We start from the raw sequence: 11,107 nt of genomic DNA, 5'->3' as shown, positions 1-11,107 counted from the left end.
GATAACTGATTAAGAACAATGAAACAATGATTATTTAGAACTTAAGAGATCAAATGGGGAAAGATTAAGGAAATGAAACCTAGAGGAGGCTTGAGGCTGCCACCGGCTGTCGGCGGAGAGAAGAGATCGAATGAGCGACGTTTTCTTCGTCTGCGTCGTTTTTTAACTTTCTTCTATTTTTTGTGTGCGACTGCGAGACGGATCTCTACTGCATCCATTTATTTATTTATTTTTACTTTTTTTTAAGTGTGAAAAATTAACGTGGTGTGTCATAAATAGACGTGTTGGGCCGGTGTCCAAAACTTATCAGAAAAATCAATTTTTTCAGACACACCACGTAACGTGTCGAACATATTTTTTACCGTGTCGGGCACTCCAACACTCCACCCATGTAGATCCCGATCCTCTCTTCCAAGATTTTTTTCGTTTTATTCACGTGAAGCGCATTCTCACAGTTATATCTGAGGACGCAGCCTTGCGCGGTTTCGAAGATCTAACGACCGACTGCCGCCATCACAAGTGGCAACCCGTAACGGAATATGTTTCTCACTCGCGTGGGCCCCAACTGCGCCCCAACTCGTATATAAGCCCACCTTCGTCTCTCAACTCCACCTCTTCTTCCTCTTCTTCTCTCTCTAATCTAACCAAACCAGGTCCCTTTTCTCTCTTTCTCTCTCGAATTTCTTATGATTTTCGGCTTGGATTTTTAGTTTTAATTTCGCTGATTATAATGGTTTGGGGTTTTGATAATTACAGGCGGGAATTATTGAGGAAGATCTGATGTACGTGCTGGTGGATCTCAACTACACCAAAGATCATGATGGCCCTTGAACAGTCAGGTTCGATTTTCTTTTTTATTTTCGTGAAAGTTTTGCGAAATTTCGATTCCAATTCTCTCAGTGTGATTGTTTTGTTTGTGCAATTTTGTTTTGGATGGCGAATTGTGGTTTGTTTTCGGTTTTTATTGGTTTTGAGTGTTTGGGAAGAGTTAGGTGAGCTTGATTGGGTGGAATTAGGGTTGGAGGAGGTGTGGTGGAGAAGAGTTTTGGCATTGGGGTGTGGACGATAGTGGCTTTTTATATATGGACTTAATAGATGAATGTGGTTGCGCAGTCGGCGGGGCAATGCAAGGTTTTGATTGTAGTGTGGAGTCAAGATGTGAAGGTCGTAAGAGGTTTTCGACATAGAATGCTGAAGTTTTGAATCTTATCATGTGGAAAAATAGGAATTATAATCCTTGGATGTGTTACTATTGACTGAGATTCTGTTTACACTGGGGTAAGAGTCGTTTAGGAAAGTAAATGATACTAACCTTGGCTCTGTATGCTGCAATTAGGGTTGTCTGTGTAAACTTGGAGAAACATGGCCACACGTGTTTTCTTTTAGGAATAAAGGTGTTTTACATGGTTGAGACTTACCAAAATTATGAAATCATATCAGAAATCCCACAAACTAGAGCCAGGTTTTGTAACTTAGTTTTTCTTGAGTTTGAAAGTTGCAAAGTTCCTCTATTCTTGCTGCAGATAGTGTGTTCGAACTTTAATGTTGTTCATTCTTCCGAGGCAGCTCAACTTAAGTTTTGCTAATTAATTATGACCCCTTTTCTCGGATACTCAACTACTCACAATTGTGAAATAATAAGTAGAACATTGGACCCCTAGATATACTGAGAGATTGGTCCCTGCAAATCCAACACAACTAAGCATAACCTTGGAAATACGAAGCCCCATTTTTGTTTAATCTTCTTCCTTATTCTTTCACTGTTTTTCTCCCAGGGGAAAGGTCAAACTGTAACATAGAGAATCCTTGGAATGCAGTCCCTTTGAGGAGTCCCATTTCCGGTCCTCAATATAATACCCCCCTGTAGATTGCTTTTGCTTAAAGGATAATATATTAGTGGAGATGGAGGTGGAGACTTTTATTTAAAGTTTTTGTATCTCACCCTTCCCTTATTTTTCAGCCGTAAAGTATCTTTTCTTAGGTAGCGCCTGGTTTTACTGTTTTGTTGATTTAGCCCATACCTTCTTACGCCATCAATGAAGGCATACTGTTGCAAGGACTTTTTACATGAGCACTTAATATTTGTATCTCCAACTTATGAAGTGCCACTGCTATGCTGGCTCTCTATTGATCAATTTATGCTATTATTTGCTAGCATGTAGGCCTTCAAGGACTGTAATAGCTACCTTTTCCCAATTTTGATTCCGCGATTTCCCTTTACAATTTTGCTCTTAAGTGAAAAAAAAAAGTGTTTAGAGTGACATTTTATTAGCTAATGTTTCTTGTTACCCTTATTAAAGGTAGGTATATTGTAGGAGGGGTAAGGGTTAGCGGTGTAGCTGCTGTACTTTTATTACAAAACAGTACAGAAAAGCAAGTGATTGCACATTAAATTTAAATCTTTGTTTTCTTTTGGAAAAACCTTGAACTCCTAGATTTAGAGACACCTTTGAATATAGTGGAGGAGTGCCATTTTCCACCATGATCACTCCAATGAATTGTTTTCTCCCCTCAGATCTGGGCACCCATGTAGCTCTATACTACCAAATTAAAAAGACTAAACAAAATTGCAAAATGATGTCTATTCCATTTTTTTTTTTTTCTTTTGAGAAATGGTTGGAACTTCAAGTTCGAACCTATAGTTCCTGGAGGGGTCCCACTTCAAAACCGTAATATTTCCTATAGATTTCTTTTTTCTCTTTCCTTCCCTCAGGAATCCTTTTCCTTTTCTCTCTTTTTTTTTTTTTTTTTTTTCCTTCGTAGTTCTTATTATTAGGTCAGCTAAGCTCTTTCTTAGGCTACGACAATCCATTACCTTCTGCAGCAGTGCAGTGGACTTGCAGATCCACTACTCAACTAGGCATAACATTGAATCTAGCAATTATATCCAGAAAGGGCAGGCCTATATGTTCAAAGAGATGTATTTGTTTTATTTTTCCCCTTAATTTTTTTCTTTTGTTTGTTTTTATGATTTAAGTTGATGGAACATTGAGAAAACATACTTACACGCAGAATATTATGAACTCTTCTTCTCACTTTGTCAAGGAAAGTTATTGCTAATGTCTAAGGTAGCACTACATTTTACAATTTCCACTTACATAAAAAGTTCAAAGGGACCTCAGGCAGTGATATAATGTTTTCTATGTACGAATTGAGGATATGGCCTTTACAGAGTGTCTCTAAAAAATAGGTTTTGTATAGTCTGATCTAACAGATGGGATAGTGTATTGTGGCTGTACCAACACTGGCCTTCTCTTTTTTAGGACACCCTGGAGTTGGTTTTTTGTTGGAGTTGTATAGTGCCTCATTCTTAATTCCTTTTTTTTTTATTCTTTTTCTGTGCAATACTCTTTGTTCATATGTGCTGTGCTTTTTTTTTTGTCTACTGGAAATGCTTAATATTCATTTTTATTTGTTGTTTGATGGAATATGATCTCTCATGGTTACGTCTGTCATGGACTACCCAATGATTTGTTCTCATTTCCTTTCTTTCCTGGTGCAGAAAATATGCAAAGGAACTGTGAGGCTTCCTTAAAATGCCTCCAAAGTAAGGGATTCCCTTACAACCTCCAATGTAATGGGAATCCCATAGAAGGATTTCCAGAGCATAAAGATGAACTTAGTAACCATCCAGGTGGGGGTAATTCTGAGTCGGACCGTCCTATGGGCAGCGAATTTCTGGAACCCCCAACTGAATGTCACAACAAACCTACCTACCATCATGATTTTGGCTACTGGTCAGCCTTTCATTTTGATTCTCAAAAGTTGCAGCAGTGCCAGATGAATTCTTTTGAGAGCCAATTTTATCAAAATCCTGTTGACAGTCGATTTCATTATGTTCCATTCAATGTGTTTGCTCAAAGCTACCCTAATGAGCTCCAGTTCCAAGATTTTCAGTATTTTGTGGTAATCGACTTTGAGGCTACATGTGATAAGGATAGAAATCCTCACCCTCAAGAGATAATTGAGTTTCCATCCGTGATAGTGAATAGCGTGACTGGCCAACTGGAAGCGTGTTTTCAGACTTATGTGCGGCCAACCTGCAATCATCTTCTGAGTGATTTCTGCAAGGATCTGACAGGCATACAGCAAATTCAGGTTTTTTCTACTTGGCTTACATTTACTTTGAGTTTAGGGTTAAAATGAGATGCATTGTAGGTAAAACAACTTAATGGTTCATTGTCTTCATCAGTATATTGCCTATTGTCAGAAAATGGAATGTTGGTTGAGTATATTATGTACTTCGACCATTAAGTTGTACTCATACTAGTTTATTAGCCCCAGTTTCCTCTTTGTTGGAATAGTTAGTCTTGCTGCTCCTTGGCTTACTGTTGTGGATTGCGTAATCTTCAAGATTGATCTTCTGTTGTACATATTGTATGCTACTGGTGCCCAATGACTTTGTCTTTCTGTGTTTATTCCAATTTGTTCTTTTTATTTCGTTCTTCTGGTATCTGTTTAGTGTTTACAAATGATGAGGGTGATAAATTGATCACTATGAACCGATTAGTCGCTTTTTCTGTTGAATTATGCTTGTCAATTGATCAATTCATCTTCCAGTTAGCTATGAATTTAATTTGGGATCAGGAACTCATGGTAGTTCTTGTTGTGGCTGCATGGCAGTTTTTATGCAATTATGCTTGAAGATGTCCCTACTTAGTGAGAAGGAGTCAACAGCAGTGGGAAAGTAGGACTAATTCCTTGTAAAGTACTTGGAAAAAATTGTCTGAAGATACTGAAGGGGTCTGAAAGTGAGTACTGGCGTGGAAGGGGTACGGGGAGTCTTCTTTTTTCTTTTTTTTTTTTGGGTGAATCTAGGAGTCTGATGGGCCATCTTGTATCAAGTGGATATCTTTTCCAAAGGCGCTATAAATATTGATTTTAATGACAAAACTCAATTAGAAATAATTGGTCCAGTAGCTTTCAAAATGAGATTTAAACTTGATAGCCAAAAGCCCAAAACCCACTGGATAGTTCAATTTTTTTCAGAAGTGATACGTATTAGAAAATGGTGAGATAAACAGCCTCTAAGAAGAATTGTATCTTTTCATTCCCTTATTCTGTCTCTAGCTGTAGCTTCTTGTTCAATTTATGAGCTACGAAGTGAACCTGTGTTTTCTTTTAGTTGGAGTCAGCTCTTATTAACTTAGTCATAATTATACTTAGCTTAACTTAGTCAATGAGAAACCATGCTTCATTCATAGGATCCCAAAGTGCTGGTTCGACCGAAAGTTCGACTTTCTTAAAACTGCTTTTTTTTTCTCTCTGTTTTTTTTTAAATGAGATCCACACTGTTCCGAATTGTTCATTTTTGAGAAAACCCCGCAACCGAGGTGTATACGACTCTTTGTTTACAATGAATTTTCCATTTGAAGTCTTTTGGACATATATCTGTCTTACAAGGAACTTGTAGAATCTCTTGGTTGTTGCTTACGCTGCTTTTTATATTTCCTCTACTTATCCTGAGGTGTGGGTTTAATGGCTTATTAATGTCTTATTTATTAAGAAAGTATTATTGATTGCTTTGATTAAGACATGTTTCAGGTTTCATGCCTTGCTTTTCATGCATTACAAAGGTTTTTCGAGGAAATGGGTTGGGTTATGTCCTGGATGAGATTGGAATAGTTGCTGGAGAAACGCAACATTGTTTTAAACCTTCAGGAAAATAAATACATATTGGGTAAATAGGTTGTGTGGATTAAGACTAGTAGAAGTAAACATAAATTTCACATGAGCACTCAGATTGCAATGGCTATTCACTTTGCTGTTAGTTTAGAATTGTTTTTGCAGTTAAGGCCTTGGACATGTCCGGCATTCAGGGTAATGGTAACATTGAATTCTTGTGTTGAGGGCATGCTTTTAGTAAAGCATTGTTTCACATTGCGGTTGATGTAAACGGCATTTTTTTTCCTCCGTTTGCCCATCCCTCGGATCCAAAGCTGTCTTTCTGAAAGAGTCCTGAATGGCAGTCTGTAAAAGTTGCTGGCAGACCCCTCCAGGACAGGTTCCTGTTGCTTTGCTTCTGGAATTGAAGTTTGTCTGAAATAAAACAAAAGTGGTTCATGTTTTAATCTGTGAAATTGCATGCTGTAGTCGTGTGTACGAACTTACTTTCTTCCAAGGTTCTAGAGCTCATGCCCGCATAGTGGATTGAAATTTTCAATCTTGTTTGGTAGAAAAACTGTATTTGCATGGTTGATAACTATGGATTTTTTTTTCTCTTTAGTGTGAAACTTTGAATTTATTTTGATGTATTGTCTATTGGCAGGTGGACAGAGGTGTCACTCTAAATGAGGCCCTTCTTAGGCATGATAAATGGCTTGAGAAGAAGGGGATAAAGAACACCAACTTTGCTGTTGTCACATGGTCAAACTGGGACTGTCGGGTCATGTTGGAATCTGAGTGTCGATTTAAGAAAATCCGAAAGCCTCCTTATTTTAACAGGTAAGAAATGTGGACGAGAGAGTAACTGTTGCGTGTTTGAGTCATTCATTTGATAAACAAAGAATCCTTTAGCTTTAACAAAATGTTAGCTATTTATTCTAATATTTGTTTCCTTACTCTTGATAGATGGATCAACTTGAAGGTGCCTTTCCGTGAGGTTTTTGGTGGCATGAGGTGCAACTTGAAGGAGGCAGTTCAAATTGCAGGCTTAGCATGGCAGGGACGGGCTCACTGTGGCCTGGATGATGCCAAAAACACCGCTCGCCTACTTTCTGTCCTCATGCGTAGGGGTTTCAAATTTGCCATAACAAACTCATTGTTGTGGCAGACTGCTGATCGCCCAGCAACACTGAAGCAGTCCCCAGAACACCTGTCACTGCCTCATCACCCTCTGAAACTGAAGGATATGAGCATTCCAGTATGCCAGTATCATCACCCATTCTGTTTCTGTGGGGTGAAGAGCAGCAGAGGAATGGTCCGGAAGCCCGGGCCAAAGCAAGGGAGCTTCTTCTTTGGCTGTGGGAACTGGACTGCCACCAGAGGCGCCCGCTGCCATTACTTTGAATGGGTATCCGCGTAAGAATGAAATTTCATGACCGTATCGTATCCTAAGCATCTGTGAAATTCTGTAAAAAAAGAAGAAAAAAAACTGAGAAAAGGCCAAAAAAGAGAGAAGGATGGAAGTAGGGGTTGTCTCCGAATTAAGCTGCTTGATGAGGTATCTGTTTCGCACAGAATTAAGATATAATAGTTGGCTCAATGCTATAATATGTGTGCCAAATATTTATAAGTACTCTAAAGGGAGCTTCAACCTGTAAAGCTGACTTGAGGTTGAGAGGAGAACAATTTGGGTGTGAGAGTATTGGGTAGTTAGGATTGGATGATTCTTATTCTGCATATTGCTCTTCAGGCATGCTAAGCTATCTTAAATAAACTATGAAATAGGGACACCTGGTTTTCGTAATGAAATTTCTAATGGGATGTCACTGTTGATTTTCCCAGTTTGCTGTTCTCCTCAACTTATTACTGCTCTTTTTAATTGGGCATATGCCTATACTTTTCATTGTGGCGGGATCTGATATCAGGGGAAAGAGGTTTTTTTATTTTTTATTTTTTAAAACAAAATATTTTCTCCTACAAGGGATTTGCATTTTCAATTGATTCCTATGAATAGGATCAATAGGAATTCTTGAATGTAGTTGTCTCAATGTATTCTAATTTTTAACAACCAATTGGTTCAGTCTGGTTTTGCCTACTGCTTTCTACCTTTTTCATGTCCTCGACAAGTCCTCAACTGAAGGGTCTTCACTAAAAGGGCTCTTTTTTTGTAAAAGACCATAGCCGACGAGGAAGCCCTTTTAGTGAGGACTCTTAAGTTGAGGACTTGTTGAGGACTTTTCGGCTTATCCCACTTTTCGATCTTATATCCACATCTTCATCATTTAGTTTATATGTATTTATAAGTAGATCATTTTTCTAAATTTTCAGCTATGTTGAAAATTGTTAAGGCATTCGTAAGTGTGATTTATCAATTATGAACTTAAACGGTTCATATTTGACAGATTTGGTTTGTCCATTAATTTGATCTAGTTTATTATCTTAACGAACATCAATTTGGCTGAAAATTTATAAAAATTATCTACTCATATAAACTTAAAAACTGAACAGATGAGATGTCAAAATGTGATAAAAAAATGGGTCTTTTAAATCATAAACCGAAAAGTCCTCAACTTAAAAATACTCACTAGAATGACTCGCATGCATAAAATGTGCCCCGTCTGTCTATATTTCCATGTTCCATCATGGTCTTGAATAATCACAGTTTGGTGACTCACTAGGTGCTTGAAAGCAGTTTTAGAATTGACATGTATTCCTCCACTCTTCAAAATATTTAAAATATAAATCGTGTAAGAGCAGCTTTAGAATTGACATGTCAGTCATGAACCAACTGAAAAGGGGTAGGTTTCACAATCATGAAACAAATAGCAATCAAGCTGATGTCAAGCCTCAAATAAGGAGACGGATCGCTGGCGCCATTTATATGGAGACAGTGACCCGCTAGAGAGACTCCTCCCTTTCACTCCCCCCAGACATCCAAACAAGTTTTGCAATGCCAAATGCTAATCTCAAAGCTTCCGCATGTTCTCCGACGAACTCTGTCCTCCATCTCTGTTCCATCTCATACCCACATTGCCCATCTTCTGCTAGAACAAAAATCAGCCACCCAGGTCCTCGACACCTTCCAATGGGCCTCCACACTCCCCAGCTTCACCCACTCTCCGTCCACTTACCGAGCACTCATCCACAAGCTATGTACCTTTCGCCGCTTCGACACTGCCTACCAAGTGCTCGACGAAATGCCCCGCTCAATTGGCCAACCCCCAGATGAGCACATTTTCGTCACGCTCATTCACGGCCTCGGCCGAGCCCATTTGGTAAAGCAAGCCATCAAGGTGCTCGACTTGGTTGCAAGGTATAACCAGAAACCTTCTCTTAAGATTTTCAACTCGATACTCGATGTGCTTGTGCAGGAAGATATTGATATAGCTAGGGAGTTTTATAGGAAGAAGATGATGGCGAGTGGGGTCAAGGGTGATGATTATACTTTTGGTATCTTGATGAAGGGTCTTTGCTTGACAAGTAGGATTGGTGATGGTTTTAAGCTCTTGCAAGCCATTAAGTCGAGGGGAGTTGCGCCGAATACTGTGGTGTATAACACATTGCTGCATGCTCTTTGCAGGAATGGGAAAGTTGGGAGAGCCAGAAGCTTGATGAATGAGATGGAAGACCCTAATGATGTGACTTTTAATATTTTGATATCTGGTTATTGCGGAGAAGAGAATTTGGTGCAGGCGGTTGTTATGTTGGACAAGTGCTTTGGTCTCGGGTATGTGCCTGATGTTGTCACCATAACCAAGGTGTTGGAACTTCTGTGCAATGATGGTCGGGTGATGGAGGCTGTCAAGGTTTTAGAGAGAGTTGAGAGCAATGGAGGGTTGGTTGATGTTGTGGCATATAATACCTTGATTAAGGGTTTCTGTCAATTAGGAAAAGCGAAACTTGGTCTTCGCATTTTGAAGGAGATGGAGAGAAAGGGATGCCTTCCAGATGTTGATACCTACAATGTCTTGATCTCGGGTTTTTGTGAGTCTGGGATGTTGGACAAAGCTCTTGATCTGTTTAATGATATGAAAACAGATGGAATCAATTGGAATTTTGCTACATACGATGTGTTAATAAGAGGCTTGTGTTCAGGAGGAAGAACTGAAGATGGGTTAAAAATTTTGGATTTGATGAATGAGAGCAAAGATGGTTGTAGGGGTCGAATAAGTCCTTTTAATAGTGTGCTATATGGCCTGTATAAGGAAAACCGTTTGGATGAAGCACTTGAGTTTCTTGCCAGTTTGGGTAAACTATTTCCCAGAGCTGTTGATAGGAGCTTGAGGATTTTAGGTTTCTGTGAGGAGGGTGCCACAGAGAATGCAAAGAAGCTCTATGATCAGATGATTCTGGAAAGGGCAGTCCCATGTGTTTTGATTTATGACTATCTAATCCATAGATTTTGCCAACAAGGGTGTGTTCGTCAAGCCTTTGAGCTTATGAATGAGATGATTGTTCATTGTTACTTCCCTGTTGCATCGACTTTCAATGTTCTGATTAATGGATTTTGCAAGCAAGGAAAAGTTGATAGTGCGCTAAAACTCCTCGAAGAAATGGTTGGTAGAGGTTGTTTACCAGATATAGACAGTTACAGTCATTTGGTAGGTGTCCTTTGCCAGAAGGGGGATTTTCAGAAAGCTTTAACTCTCCTTTTCCAAATGGTCGAAAAGGGTATCACTCCTGATCATTTCACATGGAACTCGTTGCTTGTTTGTACAAGTCTAGAGACTGTATGGTTAAACAGTAAAAGTATGCTTTATGCGAACAATCAGTTAGATTGTATTATTAAGGCTTAACTACATTCAAGGGTCAATAGTACTGTAGTGAAATATCCTGTTTCAGAGTATTGAGAGGTCTCTCACTATGTTCAGGTCTGTGCCTGAGTCCCTTTCTTATCCCAATACTGGTATTATTCTCTTTGTGAGTCCAAACAGAGCCCGTGCATTGCTTTCCTTGCTCTTGACCACAGTGTGTTGCAGACTCCTCCACTTTGCTGAGGTATTTTTATATTTTACGTACCCTCTCGTCGTTCTTGTTTTCATTTCCATGGTCACCAAAGAAAAGTTAGTGCCTTGATTGCTGTTTCTCGTTGTGATTTGAATTTGCCAATTTGTAAATTGAATTAGGTTTCCATGGTCACCAAGGAATTTTGTTGATCTGTCTTCTTTTCTGAGTTTAGGAGCTAGTGGCTTGTACACTATCATCGAGTTACATAATTTAGTTGGTAGAATAATGTTCACAGAGTATGTAAAGGCTTGTAGTTTAGCCTGGTTAAAGGAAAATCTTGATCTACCTTGAAAGGATTGAGTTTGGGAATATATATGTCCACTTCTAGCATTTACTAGTCATAAGTGATCGCTTGCAACACAAAGGGAGGAAAACAAAGAAATAAAATACAAAGTACAGATGTTTTTTTTTTTTGGATACGTACAAAGTACAGATGTTGCTTTCAGTTTCTTTTGTTTTCAGCATATATGACCTCGGAAAAAATATTGAAGGAGAA

The 11,107-nt window shown here is 38.9% G+C and overlaps 2 protein-coding genes across 2 annotated transcripts; both read left to right on the top strand.

Annotated features, from left to right (window-relative positions):
* The first annotated feature begins 430 nt into the window (after positions 1-430).
* On the top strand, positions 431-7,455 carry LOC101295945. Its single transcript, XM_004307031.1, has 5 exons — positions 431-653; positions 757-839; positions 3,503-4,098; positions 6,269-6,444; positions 6,571-7,455. Exons 2-5 carry the CDS (start codon positions 818-820, stop codon positions 7,022-7,024), a joined length of 1,248 nt encoding a protein of 415 aa, XP_004307079.1. The 5' UTR covers positions 431-653; positions 757-817; the 3' UTR covers positions 7,025-7,455.
* Positions 7,456-8,561: 1,106 nt separating this feature from the next.
* LOC101314517 (pentatricopeptide repeat-containing protein At2g17525, mitochondrial-like) lies at positions 8,562-10,531 on the top strand. Its single transcript, XM_004308518.1, has one exon. The coding sequence runs from the start codon at positions 8,562-8,564 to the stop codon at positions 10,398-10,400; it is 1,839 nt and encodes a 612-aa protein (XP_004308566.1). The 3' UTR covers positions 10,401-10,531.
* The last annotated feature ends 576 nt before the right edge of the window (positions 10,532-11,107 follow it).

Source organism: Fragaria vesca, linkage group LG7 (assembly GCF_000184155.1).
Source record: "Fragaria vesca subsp. vesca linkage group LG7, FraVesHawaii_1.0, whole genome shotgun sequence".
Classification (NCBI taxonomy): Eukaryota; Viridiplantae; Streptophyta; class Magnoliopsida; order Rosales; family Rosaceae; genus Fragaria; species Fragaria vesca.
This window is presented reverse-complemented; position numbering and strand designations above follow the sequence as displayed.

Excerpts from the sequence above, each read along its gene's own strand:
- LOC101314517 (XM_004308518.1), top strand. The coding sequence starts at position 8,562 with ATGCTAATCTCAAAGCTTCCGCATGTTCTCCGACGAACTCTGTCCTCC.
- LOC101295945 (XM_004307031.1), top strand. The coding sequence starts at position 818 with ATGATGGCCCTTGAACAGTCAG. Across the intron at positions 840-3,502 it reads GATGGCCCTTGAACAGTCAG|AAAATATGCAAAGGAACTGT; the intron begins GTTCGATTTTCT and ends TTCCTGGTGCAG. Across the intron at positions 4,099-6,268 it reads CAGGCATACAGCAAATTCAG|GTGGACAGAGGTGTCACTCT; the intron begins GTTTTTTCTACT and ends GTCTATTGGCAG.